At 36.7% G+C, this 19,928-nt stretch overlaps 2 protein-coding genes across 3 annotated transcripts; one reads left to right on the forward strand and one right to left on the reverse strand.

Annotated features, from left to right (window-relative positions):
* Window positions 1-9,401: 9,401 nt before the first annotated feature.
* Window positions 9,402-11,823, forward strand: LOC126783194 (glucan endo-1,3-beta-glucosidase 8-like). Its single transcript, XM_050508619.1, has 3 exons — window positions 9,402-9,672; window positions 9,808-10,164; window positions 10,582-11,823. Exons 2-3 carry the CDS (start codon window positions 9,827-9,829, stop codon window positions 11,693-11,695), a joined length of 1,452 nt encoding a protein of 483 aa, XP_050364576.1. The 5' UTR covers window positions 9,402-9,672; window positions 9,808-9,826; the 3' UTR covers window positions 11,696-11,823.
* Window positions 11,824-12,904: 1,081 nt separating this feature from the next.
* Window positions 12,905-17,343, reverse strand: LOC126798982 (TATA-box-binding protein 2). 2 transcript variants are annotated; one of them, XM_050527176.1, is made up of 9 exons: window positions 17,054-17,343; window positions 16,673-16,760; window positions 16,270-16,341; window positions 15,458-15,508; window positions 15,145-15,189; window positions 14,940-15,032; window positions 13,387-13,488; window positions 13,227-13,300; window positions 12,905-13,141 (listed from the first exon to the last, which is right to left on the reverse strand). In XM_050527176.1, coding segments are annotated over exons 1-9 (606 nt in total). In that variant the 5' UTR covers window positions 17,134-17,343; the 3' UTR covers window positions 12,905-13,140. The 2 variants fall into 2 exon arrangements, with proteins under 2 accessions (XP_050383133.1, XP_050382414.1); XM_050526457.1 differs by having other exon boundaries at window positions 12,905-13,110; window positions 17,054-17,342.
* Between the last annotated feature and the right edge of the window lie 2,585 nt (window positions 17,344-19,928).

A 19,928-nucleotide genomic window follows, 5' to 3' on the forward strand; every position in this document is an offset into this window, starting at 1 on the left:
TTTTGAGAAGGTGACATGCGCAACGAATTCTGCCATAAAACTCGGTCCTCAGTTTGAATGTCAGAGAGTTTCTCGTTGAGTCATATAGGCTAGTCTGATTATATGCCTCCTAGTCTATATGACAGAAGCGAAGATTTAATTAAGGAACTCTGCATGGTAGTCTTCAATTCAATTATCTTAGACTCGGCCACTGTAGCCTGCTTCAATCTTTCTTCACTAAGCCTGCTTGTTTCCTTAATCTTCTTTTCCAGTGAATTTTCCAAAGCCTGCAGGGATCAAAGCCAACTCAAAGATATGGAGGAAAAACTAACAGAGAATACTCAGGAATGCAACCATAGAATTTTACTTATATAGATATATATCAGAAAGCATTCTTGAGAAAAAGTTGCAACAGATTAAGGACATTTACCTTCAGCTTCTCATTCTCAGAAGCAAGGTTGTTGGCCATCTGATCACCAGCAACTGGATGTCCCACAGGAACTTGTTCAGCTCTTGTCGTTGCAGGTTCACCTTCTTTTGTACTTGGTGGTTTAGTTTCTTGTGATAGACCAGTTGAATTTAACAAAGCCTGCAATAGATCTTAGCCAGCTCAATATTGTAAAATATAAAGGTAAAATCTGACAGCACATACTTAATTGCAATGTCAAACAGTAAAAACTCCATGTCGAATTTATGCAGAAGAAACGTATGCCTGCAAGAGTTTCAGCACATCTACCTTGACCTGCACATCTATCGGAGTCATCAAGCAAACGAGATACAACAGGTAGCACTATTAACTTAATTCAACCGAGATGCACCTATTTACAAACAAAAACCAACAAAGCAAACTCGGTTTTAGTTTTTAATCATCCCAGCAACCAAACCAAGAAAGTTGAACATCTAATTGACCAGAAGCCTTAAAATTCAGAAACAATACAATCCACATGGCTAAAAAATTGTAGACAACATGTTTCCACTTTCTAGAATCTATATATCTCATAGGAACCAATTTTGAAACTTTCAAATGCAGTCATCCCAATGGGATCATATAGCAACATTAGTGCTCAAATTGCGCAAAAAATCACATAGGCAATCTTTCAAGAACCGATTCTGACTAGTCTTTTTGAGACATTCATATACCCTCATTCCAATGAAAGCACTGAATTACCGAGCAAAAGAGATCCAACAAATAGCGTTTCTAACTGAATTCAACGGATATGCACCAAGCCAAGAATTAATATCTAAGAGACCCATAAGCCTTAATTTATAAACAATATAATCCACAGGACTAAAAAATTAATATGGCAACATCTTTCCACTTTCCAGAATGTTTTATATCTCATAGGCAACCTTTAGGAACCATTTTCAAAACTTTCAAATGCCCTCATTCCGATGGGATCAAATGGCAACAGTAGTGCATCAAGTTGGGCATAAAAATCACTTGGGCAAGTTTGCAAAATGCTTTAAATCACATAGACAACTTTCAGGGACCAATTCTGATTATAGTCTTTTTGAGACTTTCAAATACCCTCATTCGGATTCGATCGAGCAACAACCTTGACACAATTCATATTATTTACTAGGACCATTGCGCATTCCACACACAACAACAATTTCTTTCCAGACATTCGGATACCCTCATTAGGATTCTCGATTAGGCAACAACCTTGACACAATTCATGGTATTTACCGGAACCATTATGCATCCCACACACGAGGACAATTTCTTTCGAGACATTTAGATACCCTCATTAGGATTCGATCAGGCAACAACCTTGAAACAATTCATGGTATTTACTGGGATCATTGTGCATCCCACACACATCAACAATTTCTTTCGGCACATTTAGATACCCTCATATTGATTCCATGTGTCAAAGTATTTACCGGGACCATTGCGCATCCCACACACAACAACAATTTCTTTGGGGACATTTAGATACCCTCATTAGAATACAATCAGGCAACAACCTTGACACAATTCATGGTATTTACGGGGACCATTGCGCATCCCACATATCAACAGTTTCTTTAAAGTAAACCGGATAAGGCAGCAATTTCTGTAATCAAAATTCACTGGCAACATGTTTCCACAATAAGGTTTATTAAATCTTATAGGCAAACCTTTTAGGGATCAATTCCATCAGGATATGGAATGGCATAGAACAATGTTCAAAATTTCACAATCAACCGACAGGATCAAATGGCAACAATTTCAGTATCAATAGCACAGAACAATGATCAAAATTTCACTCATAACTCTAGGGTTTTCAACGCACCTTAATTCCCCGAAACCAAACCGAAAAGCCCAATAAAGATCATATCACACAGAATAATCATCAAACCGCAGACCAATTGAACACTCGAGACCTGTCGCCGCCAATATATGAATCTGAAATTGAAATGAAAAGCATAATCAAAATCATAGATATGAACCGAAGAAGATTAAACAAAAATCGTGTGGGCTTCAATTGAATCAAAACCATAAGAGAAGGAAAGGGGAGAGCTTTTGATGATTTTACCTTGTGGTGGCGGTGAGGCAGACCACGGCGGTGGTGAGCGGCGGAAGGAAACCCTTAACAATTTTGAATTCAAATTTGGAGAGAGAGAGAGAGAGAGAGAAAGAGAGAGAGAGGCAAAGCTTGGAATTCAAAATTAAAAGGAGTCTCGTTTCTGTAATTGGAGCAATTTGCTTCCTTTATTTAATTTCAAACCTGAATGCAACGGCTAACCACGACTCCTAGAAGCTTCGTTCAAGTCTCTCTCTGGCCAATGAAATTTCAACACGTTTCTCTCTTTTAAATCTTAAGTCAATTGTTAACTCTCTTTTTTTACTATGTTAACCTTGGTTGGATTGAAATCAGTGAAAATTTACAGGCACTACCATCTGATCTCTTGCTATAAAATCATTGTTTTTCTTGTTTGTTTGAATTGTGTTGTCTAATTTACACACGGATTGAGAATTTTGCGTCTTTTATTCGCGATAACTCATCAATTTGATTTGGTCGACCCTCTGACATTATTTTGTATAAATACACGGGACGATCTTATTGCTAAGAAATATAAAAATGTGTCGTATTTTCTTGAATCCATGAAATCTAAGTGATACGAGTATTTTGTGCGACGTTCTTAACATGTTTTTATCTCAATTTGTATTTTGTTTAGCCCTTATTGTTGTACTATTGAGTCATTGAGTCGTAGTAAGAGTTTTAGGCGTTATTAGATGCATTTTTGTGCTTACATGAGTTTAAAACGCATAATTTGTCTAGAGTCCTAGTTTGAGTATGAATCCTTGTAGGACTAGGAAATCTAGTTGGATTAGGAGTCTTCATCTTTCTACGTTTTGGTCGCATTGGCGATATTTTGAGAGTCATTCTTGCACTAGGAATCCTTGTTAGGTTTCGAAACTAATTATCTCTTACTTATAATTTTATTTTCTTATTTTCAGATTGGATTTAAGAGATAATACTAGAGGAAAACAAGGAGAAGCCATGCAGATGAAGTCTTATCATCAACAAGTCATGCAACAATTAAATAGAAAAGATAATTAAAGAAAAAGAGATGGAGTCAAGTCATGCAACAATTAAATAGAAAATGATCATTAAAAGAATAAAAATGACATGATTTAAGGAATAAAACATGTCATGATTTAGGGAATAAAACATGACATTATTATAGGAAGAAAGAGGTAAGTTCAAACCATCTCTCTTTCATCTATATATACATGACTTCACCTCTAAAATAATACAACTTCTCATTTACATTCAAGAGCCAACACTCTACCAAAATACTAACTCAAACATCCTTCACCAAAACAGCAAACTGTTCTCCCCCATATATTAATTTCATCTCCACCGAAATCACCATTGAAGACACACCTCCAAGGTTCCTACAACGTGTGATTCTCACAACTCATCTCTATGGGTTTGTTCATTTTTGATTTTCTACAATACTTTGTCTATGAAGATTGTAGTATGATGTTTGTGTGGGATTATTGTTCTGTATTAAGAATCAAAATTTTCAGATTGTTTTATTGGTTTTTTGTTGAATTGATGGTTTCCTATAATTAATGAGTTTGTATTTTCTATTGTTGTGTTCTAACCATCTTTCTCATACTTTTAGATAATTTTCAAATATGTGCATATGGATTTAGTGCTGGGAATCCTGGGATGCAGTCCCTAAGATTATGTTTGAGTGCTAGATTCATCAACCATATTGACACAAATCGAATCATGCCCTAAATAGGTTCTGTTTGTGTTGATTAAAAGTGGTAAAAATTCTTGAAATTTACATGTGAAACCATGGTGGGTGACGTCACACATGAAACATGTCTCCAACAAAGATTTGGTGCTTAAATGTAATCTTGTTTGATTTTTACTCTAAGTGTTATTGAATTCGATTGCATGCAAATTTAGATTAGGCCCTAAGTCAATCTAAATGTTAATTAAATCTTGCATGATTAGATAATCCCCTAAGACTCTAATTGTATTGGTGTCTAAAAAGTATGTAATTGGTCGAATTAGAATGCATGATAGGTTCGAATTTGTAATTATGTGGTGTAGTAGTGAATTTGGTTTAAGTTTGTTAAAGAGAAGTCGATCATGTAAATAGTAATTTAGGTTTTATTTTAGTAGTTAATAATTAATCTCAAACCCCCCATTATTTGTTAATACTAAAAGTTTAGAGTTCCCTTCAATTCTCCGGACTGAACGATCTCTGCTTATTCTATACTAACGATGACATGTTACAAGGTTTATTATAGACGTTTTAATTAACGCTATATCACTAACTAAATCCGTCTTTTCGGTCCTATTGGAATGTAAGTATAATAATGAATATGTGAGATTGTATGCCTTGTTCATTAGTACATATATCATTGTCTTACAAAATTAATTTATTTGAACCAATTAATTCCACAATTCGCCATAACCATTTTTTTAATATAATTGGAAGCGTACCGTGAGAACACTTTGAAGCCAAAGCTGCAACCATTTTTAAGAGTAATGATGGGACGCGCGAGCGTCACACAATTAACCCTGTAAAATGTCATCGTTAGTATAGAATAAGCAGGGATCGTTCAGTCCGGGGAATTGAGGGAACCCTAAACTTTTAGTGTTAACAAATAATTGGGGGTTTGAGATTGATTATTAACTAATAAAATAAAACCTAAATTATTATTTACATGATCGACTTCTCTTTACCAAACTAAACTAAATTTACCAATGCACCACATAATTACAAGTTTGGTTCTATCATGCATTCTAATTCATCTGATTACATACTTTTAGACACCAATACAATTAGAGTCTTAGGGGAACATCTAATCATGCAAGATTTTTATTAACGTTTAGGTTGACTTAGAGCCTCACCTAAATTGCATGCAATCAAGTTTAACAACACTTAGGGTATAAATCAAACAAAATTACATTTAAGCATCAAATCTTTGTTGGAGATATGCTTCACGGTGACGTCATTCACCATGGGGTACATGTAAATTCTAGAATTTCCTAATTTAATTAACACAAACCAAACCTACTTAGGGCATGATTCGATTTGTGTCAATATGGATGATGAAGATAGCACTCAAATACAATCTTAGGGACTGCAATCAAGCACTAAATTCGTATGCACATATCTGAAAATTATCTAAGAGCAAGTAAAAGAATAGTAGAACACAACAATAGAAATACAAACTTTAATAATTATAAGAACATATATTCGACATAGTCTCAAAAACATATCAAATACAATTTAAAAATTCTAAAACAAATACAAAACCAATACTTCCACATAAACAACAACTTACAACATAAATAAAGAATTGTAGTTTAACACAGATAAATAAAGCCATGGAGATGAGTTGCGAGAATCACACGTTGTATGAACTTTAGAGGTACGGTTGTAATAGGTGAAACTCGGTGGAGATGATGATGGTTTTGGGGTGGATGGCTTGGCTGATTTGTGAGGGAAGTTTATGGTGGTGTTTTGGTAGAGTTTTGGCTCTTGAATGCTAAGGAGAAGTGATGATTTTTCTTTTTGAATGATGTGTTATTTATAGAAGAGTTTTGGCTCCTTAAATATTATAGTGTGGACTTTTTCTCCTCAATTTATTTCACTTATTTTTGTCATTGGTGGGTACAATCTCCTTTGATAAATTCATTCTTTTTCTCCTTTTTAGGTGTCTCCTTCTTTCTCTCTTGCATTATCTCTTTTTATTCTCTTCCTTTTTTCTTTCTCTTTTTCTTTCACTTACTTTTGTCATTGGTAGGTGCAATCTCATTTGATAAATTCATTATTTTTTTCTCATTTTTAGGTGTATCCTTCTTTCTCTCTTACATTATCTCTTTTTCTTTCTCTCTTTTTCTTTCACTTATTTTTGTCATTGGTGGGTGCAATCTCATTTGATAAATTCCTTCTTTTTCTCCTTTTAAGGTGTCTCCTTCTTTCTTTATTTTCCTCCTTAGCTTGACTTTTCCTCTATTTTTTTCCTTCATTGTAGCTACACAATTTCATCTTTTAAAATCTGAAATAATAAAAGAAAAGAATAAAAACTAGATAATTCATATAAAAATATCAAGTAAGTTACTAGAATAGAAGAGTAAGATTAGGAAAGTTACGGAATAAGCGTTTCAGTTCAAGTATGACTTTCCTAGATAGTACGTTTCCTAGTCTAAAAGGACTCCTAATACAAATAGGATTCTCAAATTATCACAAATGTTATAGAAATGTCGATTAATGAAGACTCCTAATTTAACTAGGTTTCCTAGTTACACAAGGAATCCTACTCTAAATAGAACTCTCGACAAATTCTGTGTTTTTCAACCTGTTTTTCAACCTGCACTCCTAACTCGACGAAATGACTCAATATTACAACAATAAGAGCTAAGCAAAGTTCAACTTGAGATAAACACATGTTAAGAACGTCGCACAAAGTGCTCCTATCAAGTAACTCCGAGTTTCAATCAACTAGCTTCCTATGTACCTTTTTTTTACTACATAAGAAAACAAAGAATTCACGAAAATGAGTAGCTATATCATTCTGAAATTAGGGAACTCTTTGCCATTCATTTCATACAAACATGATTAATTAGGATAAACAATGTAGAAAAATAACATAATCAGCTTTGAGGTCAACCTTAGTATCTCAGAGTTTACTAGTTACTGTTGTTGCGTGTTATGCTGCAAAATGTATTGTATACACCTAATGCCTCTAAGTGATTTTCTACAAAATATCAGCATTATCAAGTGCTAATGCCAACTGAAATGCAAAAAGAAAAACTTTTTGCACACCCAGAGGGTGTGGGCAGTTTCCAGTTATAAAGCAAGCAGCCCATAAATACCACCAAATTAAAAATTAACAAATATGCACTTCTATTTTCTAACACTCACAAATAGATAAATGGACGATTATGTAAAAACTCAAATGACATTGGTGTCTTTTGCCATAACTACCCTTTTTTGTTAACATTAATTACTTAAAAATGGTTACTTTTTAAGAAAATACTTAAAACAAAAGTTATAACCCCGTGAAATGAACCACATGGGCATTGCACAATTACAATGGTAGAATTAGAAAACGGTTAGAATTAGAGGTGGGCATAAAAAGCCGAAATCTCGATCACGTCCCGAATTCATAAGGATGAGACGGGACGGAAGTCTAAAACGTATGTCCCGTCTCGTTTCATAATAGTGGGACGGGACGTGGGACGAATAATTTCTATCTTGCTTCTTCACGTCTCGTCCCGCTTTAAAATTCATTTGAATTTTAACCATCAAATATTTCATCATCATCATCATACATTTATAATTTATGAGAACATCTTAGATGCATTTGATAAAGAAATGACTAACTTCAAAGAATGAATCATGGACCTTGGTTCATTTCCAAAAGATAAAAAAGTACCGGTTAATTTTCTCATTAATATATGGCTCGAGTTATATGGTATAAATAAAGACGATTTGTATATTGCAAATTTCTATGAACTTAGCAATCGAAACCTATATAATCTTATATACAATATATAATTATATATGTTTCTCTTGTATGATACCATTAGAATTTTTTATGTACAATATCTCTATAACGCTATAATTTGAATGATTAATTTAATTTTATAATAATTAAACTCATGGTATCGAAGTAAATGATGAATGATATTTGGAACAATCTATATGTTTCTTCTATTGCAATAATTGGTACTAAAAATTTATTAATAGTAAATTAAGTATTTATTATTTAAAGTCAGAGAATGTGGGATAGGCCCGGTCCCATCCCGATCCCGTCCCGATCCCGACAAGATTGATCCCGGGTGGGACGAAATTTAAAAAACACAAATTCCATCCTGATCCCGTCCCAAACTTAATGAGTGAGACGGGATGAAGCGTGAGATTAGGCTCATCCCGTCCCATCTCGTCCCATGCCCACCCTAATTAGAATGAGTGAGTCAAAAAGTCTTGTTGGAGACCAAAAGGCCCAATAAATTAGGGGTGGGCATAAAAAATGGAAATCCCGATCCCGTCTTGAAATTCATGGGGACGGGACGGGACAAAGGTCTAAAAACGTTTGTCTCGTTCCGATCCCGTCTCATTTCATAATAGTGGGATGAGACGTAGGACGAATAATTTATATTCCGCTTCGTCCCGTCTCGTCTCACGTTTAATGAAAACTTAAAAATTCTTATATATTTGTATCAAAATGAAACTAATTTATGTTTTTAATAACTCCAAAATTATATCAACTCAAATAATAATGGTAAATTATAATATTTTGAACATAATATGTATTTTTTGTTAAAATTTCATTATTGAATGTTACTTTGTTAATGAAAAAGTAAAAATATAGGTTTTTATTTAACTTCATATGAAGGTGGGATTTGTCCCGTCCCGTCCTGATTCCGTCCCGTCCCAACTGAGATTAATCCTGAGTGAAATGCATTCTTAAAAACCCTCGTCACATCCTAATCCCGTCTCGATTCAAAAGAGTGGGATGAACCCCGTCCCATTACATCCGGTCATGTGCCCACCCTACAATAAATAGTAATGAGTTTAGGTGACCGAATTCGTTTTCGGGTCTGTATTTTGAATAAGATTGTTGCAGATGCCCGAAGAGCCCAACTGAAAACTGAAGTAAAGATGGAGGGGCCCAAACCGAAAACACATGATGTCGGTATTGTTAGTTGCCGCGTGGAAACAGGAAAGTGGGGGGAAACGTGGGAACAGCAGTCACACGTTGAGTGGGCCACACAGCACCGACTGTCAGGTCTAATCTTCCTTTTATATTCTTAGATTTCCGAACCACACCACACAGTTTATTAATATATTATTAATTATATTCTTTCCTGTAATAATAATCACATAATAAATTAAAACGTATTGAAAGAGAAAAGGTATACTTCTCAGTTCTCACTTGGTTGAGAAAGAAAGAAAGCGATCCTACTTTGGAGTGATTCTCTAATCCATCGAATAATATAAGAAAAGCTGCAATTCGCCTCTTTATTTATTTTTCCGAAATTCTCAACATATCTTCTTCAAATGTAGCCGTTATACCAGCCATCATAATCAAACCCAAATCCGCACTTTGCCATTTTCTATTTTTCTTCCTTCCTTGCTCACTTTGTCTTCCTCACTTTGATGGTCGTAGTTTGGATCAGGTCGGCGTGTTGCTGTTGCTGCGGCCCCTAAACTTTACTCAAGGTGGGTTTCCTTGCTTGTATCAACTTGTTGGTTTTAGAGATCCATAACTCAACTTGATTGTTGGTTTGTTTGTTTGTTCGTTTCATTAGGATCATAACTCAACTTGGTTGTTGTTTTGTTTGTTCGTTTCATTAGGATCGAACAAGTTGGGAGAATGGAGAGGGGTTGTTTGATGATGTTGGTTACAGCGGTTGTGGTGGTGGTGTTGGGTTGTTGGAGTGTTGAAGGGCTTGGTGTGAACTGGGGAACCATGGCGACGCATAAGTTGCCGCCGGAGAAAGTGGTGCAGATGCTCAAAGACAATGGCATTCAGAAGGTCAAGCTCTTTGACGCCGAGCAGTCTACCATGAGTGCTCTGGCTGGCACTTCCATTGAGGTCATGGTTGCCATTCCTAATGATCAACTTCAGGCTATGACTAACTATCCGCGTGCCAAAGAATGGGTCCGACGCAACGTTACTCGTTACAATTTCAATGGAGGAGTTAACATCAAGTATGTTCCTTTTTTCTTTTCTTTTTTTCAATTCCCTGCTCTTGATTTGTGCTTAGTTATTCATAGCTTCCTGCAATTCCTACTAAGAAAACGCTTCTGTATTATTGTTCAGGTGCACTTTTCATTTCTTTACTTTGGATTTGTTGCCTTTGTACAGATAGATCTCGTTGTTTTTTTTTTGTATCTGGACCACCATTTTGGTTCTTATCTCTGTTTCCTCTTTTTAACAAGAGCTCCACATAGGAAATGTCATTTTGATTTTTGTTTCAGAATGACTTAATGTTAAATAAGCTATGTTCTTTCTGGGGGTAAGTTAACATAATTTTGATGGGGAACATCTATTTCTCCCACATGTGACTAAACCAGTGTCCTGCAAATGAATAGCAGCTAATTTTACTTTTTTCTGTCTTTGCAAAGGTATGTTGCTGTTGGGAATGAGCCTTTCCTCACATCGTACAATGGTTCTTTCCTGAATATCACCTTCCCAGCTCTCCAGAACATTCAAAACGCCCTTAATGAAGCTGGGGTTGGAGATACTATAAAGGCTACTGTGCCCTTGAATGCAGATGTCTACAACTCACCAGAAGCCAATCCTTACCCATCTGCAGGAACGTTCCGGAGTGATATCAGTCAACTGATGACGGCTATTGTCCAGTTCCTTGATAAAAATAAGGCGCCATTCACCATAAATATTTACCCTTTCCTAAGTCTATATGGAAATGATGGCTTCCCTTTCAATTTTGCCTTTTTTGATGGGGATGCAGCTCCTGTGGTTGACGCCACCACTGGGATTCAATACACCAATGTTTTTGATGCTAATTTTGATACCTTGGTTTCTTCATTGAAAGCTGTTGGATTTGGGGATATGCCTATAGTAGTAGGGGAGGTGGGATGGCCAACAGACGGGGACAAGAATGCCAATGTCGGTAATGCTTACAGATTTTATAATGGGCTTCTAGCAAGACTTGGATCCAATAAAGGCACCCCTCTGCGACCTGGATATATAGAAGTCTACCTGTTTGGTCTCATCGATGAGGATGCAAAGAGCATTGCCCCTGGAAGCTTTGAGCGTCATTGGGGAATTTTCAGTTATGATGGACAACCAAAGTTTGCAGTTGATGTTTCTGGTCAGGGTCAAAACAAGTTACTAATGGGTGCAAAGAATGTGCAGTATCTTGAAAAGAAATGGTGCATGTTCAATCCAAATGCCAAAGATCTGAGCAAGCTTGCAGACAACATAAATTACGCTTGCACTTTTGCAGATTGCACTGCACTTGAATACGGGTCTTCTTGCAACATTTTGGATGCTAATGGGAATGCTTCATATGCATTTAATATGTACTATCAGGTTCAGAATCAGGATGATCTATCCTGCAACTTTCAAGGTTTGGCGACGGTGACAACACAGAACATCTCACAAGGGACTTGCAATTTCATTATTCAGATAGCTTCTTCATCCACGTTTTCTTTAAGATCCTCCCCGCTGTTAGGTTTAGTACTCAGTGTACTCTTCTCAATACTGTTGCTATAAATTTCTGTTGCTATAGTCCAATTTTGTGTTAAATGATACATTGATATTTATTGCCTTTTGCAAGAAATAAGCGGTTTTCTGACTTTGTATGCTTATTTCTTAGAAGTATATTTCGGGACTGATGCATACATGGCTTGCGTTCTGTACTTATCTTTATGATGATTTTTTTTTTCCGGTTTGAAGCTAATTTTAACCATCACGAAATGTAAGATTTTTTTTTTCCAGAATCAAAGCTTCCTCTGATCATGTGCTATTAAATTTGAATTGCTTGCTTTACACCTTCATGGTTCTCTCCTCCATTTCCTGGCAAGACTGAAAAGTCAAAACGCAACTCAAGGTTAGCGTTTCAATACCATGTGATAAATGGATTACTAGTTAGACTTTCTGGATTCGTAGACATAGGCAATGATTTAAGCATGAGATCGACCTCTCAACTTTCTATATAATTCCATAGAGAAATTTTGGAAAATTCTATGGTGTAGCGCTGCATGCGTGTAACGCTTTTAATCCACCGTCCATACACCCCACACACTCCACGTGTATTTCAAGACACCCTCTATCTACCGTCTGATTCGGTATGTATGGTATGCAGCGCTGCACCATAGACAAATCCAGAGATCTTCAGCTGTTTTGAAAGAAATACAGAAAAGAGAAACTTTAGATTTGATTTTTGACAGATGGAGTCCAGTCACGTTCACAACATCAATTCATTGTTGGCAAAACCATCTCTCTTACAAACTTCAGCCACAACCTCTGTTGAGAAGGATCCCTTCATATGCAGTCAACAAGAAAAGGGAAGCAAAAAGCAAATATGGAGATGGCTATTATCTGATCATTAGAGCCCCAGACACCCCATAGTATACTCAAAAACTTAAACCCTAAACCCTTGACCAGTTGGCTGAGAGAGCAAAGAAATGAGTGTTGGTTCGGTAGTTTTAAAAACAGATTGTAATTAACAAATTCATGTGACCCATCCAGGCATCTTTAGATGCAAATCACTCACATGGCCAATTAAGCGGAATAGTTGCATTTCTAGAGACAACTGCAAATGGCATGCATACTGTTCTTGGCCATACTGGTACCAATATAATGAGCCATACTGGTACCAATATAATGAGCAATCTCTACAACATAATACTGAAGTTCTCCTATATAACCTTCCGTCAAAACTGGCAAAGCAAATGTCATTGAGCAGACGCAAAGATTGCATGCACTATCAAAATTGGAAAATTTTATTAATAAAGTTCTCAAAGGATCAGAGAATTGAATTGTAGCTTATCTGCCACACTGAACATATCCCGTTATATTATGTATTCACAACTAAATCTACTGCCTTCAACACCATGCAAGAAAAAAGCAAAAATGTCGCAGCAAGCATTGCCCACAACAGCCTTGAGCTATGTTGAAATGTGTGTCTGCCACCAACATAAGATATCTTAGATAAATCTGACGAAAACAACAGAGGAATGAGATAAAAAAATAATAATAAGACAAATGAAATTAGCAACAATTGAGAAGGGGAGATTAGTACCATTGCTGGACCTTCCTGAACTCTGTGAGGACAGGGTATATCAGCTCAAATGCCTTGTATGTGTCATCTCTCACCTACGACATCAAATTAAACATCTTAACAAATCCTCATATCCAATAAACGGTAGAAGAGGAAATGCACAAGTAAAGCATCAAATCACCTTTGCACCCGTTATAACAATTTTTCCTGACACAAATATTAGAAGAACAATCTTTGGCTGCTTCATGCGATATATAAGCCCAGGAAAAAGTTCTGGCTCATACTGCATAAACAAGATATTGTAAGAGGTGCTACCCGTTATAACAATTTTTCCTGACACAAATATTAGAAGAACAAGCTTTGGCTGCTTCATGCGATATATAAGCCCAGGAAAAAGTTCTGGCTCATACTGCATAAACAAGATATTGAAGAGGTGCTACCATTCTAGTCTTTGAAAGGACCACCACAGATAATCCAACAACAATACTAATCGAAGTCCAATTGACACACTATCGAGGAAGAATTGGATAAACAAGAAGTATTGCATCAACAAGATTACATTATTATCATTATATAAAAGCATCAAGACTACCTACCACATCCATTTTCAATCCATTACTGTAATTCAACACAACCATAACTCAATTTAAGAATTTGAAATTTAGGAATCAGTCTTCACTTGTGGATGGAGGAAATAAATGTGAAGGTGAAGTTCACATTGGACATGGAAAGTGTGGTTCAAACCATAGGCGTAACATAATTTTGTTCTCAACTATCAGCACGTATGGTATGATGTTGTTATTCGATGTTGTATAAATATAGTCATTACAGGCTTTGCTGTGAGCTTTACATTCGGTTCAAGGGTCGCCAACGGCTAGGGTTTATTTTTTACAGATGATGTGGGATCAAAACAAGGCGATCCATGTCTATGTCTGGTCAATGTGTGTTTGTGGGTTTCCTTTTCTTCTTTTAAATGGGGTTGTAAAGTACATTACACAATATCCAACAAACATTTCCTTATCTATAAGAAAGTGCGGCCATCTAAGGTGTGAGACATAAGATCTCCAGTAATAATATCAATAGTCCTAGACATAAAAAATATCTCTAGTCCTTTTCATCATAACCTTCTCTTTTCATCATTGGAGTTCTCTATTTGTCTTTACTTGATAAAAATTTAAAGCATCACAACTTGAAAGTCCCACAGATCTCTTACCTTTTGGCTATGTAATCAACAACTCTGATCCACAAGCCTCATAAAAAAACTATACTCTTCCTTAAACATATTTCACTTTAGTCTACATACACAGATCGTGCAACCAATACAAACAGAAAAACATCAACACGCTCACAATCAAGATATATAACTAACCCATATAACCAAAATGCAGGAGACCAACACTAAGATTGGCCAATTCTATTAACTATACGCACCTAAGATGTTAGATCCAAAATACAGACGCTAATCTCATATTATCACCAAAGACACCGATAATATTTGAATTTACCCAAGACTTATACTATCATGGAATCAGGGAAGTATGTAGACAAAAATATTTAAACATGACAAAGAAAAAAGTAAAAGAAATGAAAGAGCTTATACATCACATTTGAAAATTGGAATGTAGACAAAAATATTTAAACATGACAGAGAAAAAAGTAAAAGAAATGAAAGAGCTTATACATCACATTTGAAAATTGGAAGCATGACTATATTAAATACCAGTTCTCACTTACACTTGAAAAGGCACCATGGGAGTATGCCAGGCCTTCAAGTCTGATTGGGAATTTAACATCACACGAGGCAACAATGTTTTGAATTTTAAAATCCTGAAACTCATAAAATCAAGTGTTAAAGATATAAAACTATAAAGAGAGAAAGAGATCGAGAGAGAGAGAGAGAGAGAGAGAGAGAGAGAGAGAGAGAGAGAGAGAGAGAGACCTTGAACTTTGCAGGAAAACCAAGCTTCTGGATAATTCGGGCATACTGGGAACAAAAAGTGTTAAATCAGAGAAAAGAACTCCAGAAGTATGTCCCCGCAACCTGCTTAAGATTAGTTCTCTAACTAATAGAATCAATAATTATGGCAGGTGAAAGACAGAATTATTTGGATTTGAATGCCATAAAAGCTGGTCTATAAAACTCCAAAACAACGCTTAAAGTTCACACCCATATTGCCACATAAAGCAATCACATAGAACAAAAGAGACCTCCCATGTAAAGAACAACCAATATGTAAGCATGCAACATCTACCTTCCTTGCTGCCAGCTTTGATTGATGTTCACTTTTGGCACCTGTGCATACCTGAAGTAGCAGATATATTAGGAAAGAAAGACATGAAAAGCTCATACCTCAGCTTTAAACTATGAGCAGCATCTTATATCAAGGTGTATCAACGTCCAAGCATCAAACATACATTGCAGTATTGCAGTAACGTACATGTTGTATAAGTCACAATTTGGAAGCCGGAGTTTGAAACAATGCAGGGTGCAAAACCAGAATTCTGTGCTGGTTGACAAACCACTCAGCACCACGATTAAAGGTAATGCTTGTAAAAGGATAATCTACCTCTTCTTAAGTTCAACTTTTTTTCTTTTTTTTTACAGATAAAAATAGAAGGCAATCCTTAAAATAACAAACCTAACCTTCAATTCCCTGAAATTACCCTTCCCCTCTTTGGTTTCTATCATTTCCTCTCTCTTAAAGTTAAAAACTAATAGACATTTTGTTTGAACACATTCGCCCCCCCCCCCCCCCCCCCCCCCCCCCGAAAAAAACAAAAGTACCAAAATTTGTGAATTAAGAATCAGAGAATGAATGTTCCACATAACTCAGACTGAAGTTGAGATTTGACTTTTTTGTGTGTGTGTTCCGGATATATAAAGATGTGCGCGCACACACAGAAATGAGCATATACTGCATAAAATAGCAATGTCAACCAATGATATATGAATTAATATGGGTATGGAATTTTCCGAAATTGTTACTAAATTAAAAAGAACATCCGGGATGAAATCATATAGTTTTGAGCAAGTAGAGTATCATTAACATTTAGAAGAGCTCACCATCTTCCCAGAGGCAAAGATCAAAGCTGTTGTTTTTGGTTCCCTAATCCTCATTATGACAGCAGCAAAACGCTGCAAAGCCATTCCAATGTAAAGAAGCAAGTATTAGCTCCCATATATAACTCAATCACCATAGCGCAATTAATGGTCTGCTTAGATTGATTACAATTATTTGGGCTGCAAATCACCTTTTCCATTCGTTTACTAATTTATGTTTCAATTTTTCAAAGAATGCTGGACTCAGCAAAAAAGACAGACCGACTTTACTTACTGATCAAAGACTAAGACAATCCTAGTTCACCACAGCGTAAAGAGAGCCCTTGAAAGATATTTTCTTAAAAGTGCATCAGCACCACTCAAATACCAACACAGTTCTGGAATGAATTGTGCAGCAATGATATACCTTGGGATTGTATTCTGCATTTCGAGCTTGCAAAGCAATTTGCTTAAGATCCAACTTGCAATCCAAATTAACTGTAGATACAATATTCCTACAAAACAAAATAACATATTATCCATAAAGAACGATCAAGTTCAACATAATTTGACATCACTAGCCGTACTTTAACATTACAAAAATTATATCTCAAGTTGATTAATAGAATACCAGTAAAATTATGTTTTTGGATAAATTTGTTAAAATTTAGATATAAAGTAGCAAAATTTGAGGCAGCAGGCAGAACTGGATCAATTGGAAACGAAGCGAAATGGGTAAAGTGTTAGGCACAAAATTAAGGCTTTGTATTTACGAGAATCGGAGAAAAGGGATGATGGGGGGACTTACTGAAGAGTGGGAACAATTCCAGAAGGATGCCTGGAGAGATCGACGGGTTGGCTCTCTTCCAATCCACACTGTTCCCCCATTCCCGAAGATCAGATCCCTCTCTCGTCTAAATCTAGGGTTTCCAAAATCAAACGAGTTTGAGGAGAGAACTTTTGAAATCAGGATTGGTTTTATATGTGTATATATATATATAAGAGAGAAGGAGACCTCTCCGTTTTGGTTTAATTGTGAGGGAAGAAATTCGAAGGTTTGAATGCGGGTTTTTTTGGGGGTCTCTCTGTATATATACGAACGCCGAGAAGTCCCCTTATTTCTGGTTTCGCCTTTATATAATTTCCAGGGTTCACCGACAGACAACTACGTAGCCGGTTACCAGTTATGGGTTACCGGTTTATTTCTCTTTTTCCTTTCCTTTTCCCGATAAGTAAAAATAAGAGTAAAACAAAAATACAATTATTTCTCTCATACATCATGAACCCGATGGTGGGCCTTGGGTTAGCGGCGGCGGCGTTTCAGGTGACGAAAGCTTTGGCCGGAATCTGGCACCTTCATCTCCTCTTAAGTTTTTGGTTGAAGGGGTGATGGGAGATTCATGGCGGGATTTGAATCTTCGATCATTCGTCAGCATCTATGCAACGGTGAGCAACGGTGGTGATGTCATGGAAGAATGGCTAACGGGTGCATGGCGGCGATCCCTCCCAGAATCTTAAGAGGGTTGACGTGATTGTCGGCCCAGCACATCTCAGTGGTGGTGATTGGTTGCCTCATGCTATCGAGGTCATGCTCCAAGAGGTGGATATGGCAACGGCGGCAAGTATAGTGAAAATTGCTAGGTTTTCACTTCTGTTGAATCCCTTTGGATTTGAGTTTTTGTGGGCCTGGGTTGGTTCTGCTAGGGTTTCCCTCCCTTGGGCCTTAGCATTTGGACCTTCTCAGTAGAGTGGTTGTTATGAGTACAAAATCTAGGGGTTTTATTCACGTAGCTTGTATTCAAACTTTGATCCGATTAACCTGCATAAAACTGGGGTTAAGGTCAAGGGTCAGCGGTGCGGCCTATGACTCTCTGAAACTTAAGTTAGAATCCGAGTCAAAACCTAAGCTCGTATGCGTTACCTTTTTTAGGAAGTTTCTGGCTGTTTTTATAGACGTAATGGGGGAAGTGTTACTTCTATTTCTCGATGTGGGAGAGTTTTTGTGTAATAACCCGAAATTCATTATTATTATTTTATAATTTCATGGAGATTAATGAAATGATATTTTGGTTATATCAATATTCTACGACTTTTAATTAGCCTTCATTCGAAGCAGAAATCAGTTCGAGAACCATTAAGTCGTTTTACGATTAATTCATTCGACTCAAGAGTCGACTTGTGATCCGTCACTCGTTTCCGAAAACTTCCTTCGCAAAAGTCGTAGAGCTCGTCAAAACGGGTTCGTAGATATGTGACTGTTTTAATCGGAAGTCAGAGGAGTGAGAATTTATTTACGGAAGATAGTTTATGTAAGGGTATTTTGGGGAGAGAGAGATTGGAAACAAATATCTACATATGTTCCTCCTATCTTCATCTCATTCACTCCACCGAGCCCTCCCACTAATTTCTTTTTCTTCTTATCTTCTTCCTTCTTCCACAATCTTATTTTCCTCCGATCACACCATTCAGCCATCAATCAGTCACTATCGAGCACCCTAGAGCCACGCCAACCTCACCTCCCTTTCAACCCAGAAAATTTGTCACTCTGGTCCCTGTTCAGGGAGATACCACGATCAGTATGTTCGGCAGCCTTAGACATCGGCACTGTGAGCTGTTGTGCCACCAGTAGGGTGATTTTTGGGAGGGTTCTGACGTTGCTCAAGCTTCGGTGAGGAGTAGTGCAGCAAATCATACCACAGCTGCAGTAGTTTCAGTTGGGGAGGTTTCAGAAACCATTCTAGAAGTCCTCTATGACCTTGGCAATCATCTTTGGGTAAGGAACTATTTTTCTTACTGCTTAGGGTATTGGAGTTTTGTGTGGGAAGTTTCTTTTTGTAAGTTAAAAAGTTTGGTTGTGTTTTGAGTAGGAAAGGGCAGTGTGTGGATGTGTAAGGTTGGGAGGCCAACAACTGGTGCGGTGGTGGTGAGAGTAACTAGTTGTTGGTGTTTGGCCGGTTGGGTTGTCAATGTGTTGGATTGAGAAGTGGAAATGGTTGTTTTGTTAGTTTTCATTGTTGGAGTCTAGGCTTTAAGTTTATCAAGTTTGGACAGTTTGGGGTGTAAGGAGCTGAGTTAGATATGTTTTTGGAAGTTTTAATTTAGTTTTGTGATTGGTTTGGTTATGGTTGGACAGTGAGGCAGTGAGGTTTCAGTTTGTTACGATCGATGGGTTAGGCCGAGAGGGTGGCCTTAGTAAATTAGAAGCTTGTCCTTTTGGGCTACTTTCCTTACTAAGTGATTTTTGTTGTCACTTAGGTGCTTGAGGAGGAATCGAGTTTTCATACTCGGTGAACTCGAAGTTAGAGCAAGCATAAAGGTGAGTAAACCTCACATTTGTCTAGTTACCCTTGGCGGTAACTAGACGTGTGAACTTACATTTTATATATATTTACTTACTTTGTGATTGAAATATAAATGTGTATATTTGGTGATTTATATATGTGTTTCTCAATGGTAATAGGATATGCATATATTTATCACCAAGTATATAAAGCTACTATATTTGTGAAATATATTGTATATTTTTAGTTGGTTTTCATTGAATGGTGGAGGATGGGATCGAGGGGGAATAAAATGTCCCTCTCGGTAAATTGTAGGATTTTGGATGGAATATTTGTATAGTCGAAGTGCTTATATGTTGTGTTTCCAGAAGGGAAGACATTGTACTTTTCGGCATTATTGAG

This window comes from Argentina anserina, chromosome 1 (genome assembly GCF_933775445.1).
Source record: "Argentina anserina chromosome 1, drPotAnse1.1, whole genome shotgun sequence".
In the NCBI taxonomy this organism is placed as follows: domain Eukaryota; kingdom Viridiplantae; phylum Streptophyta; class Magnoliopsida; order Rosales; family Rosaceae; genus Argentina; species Argentina anserina.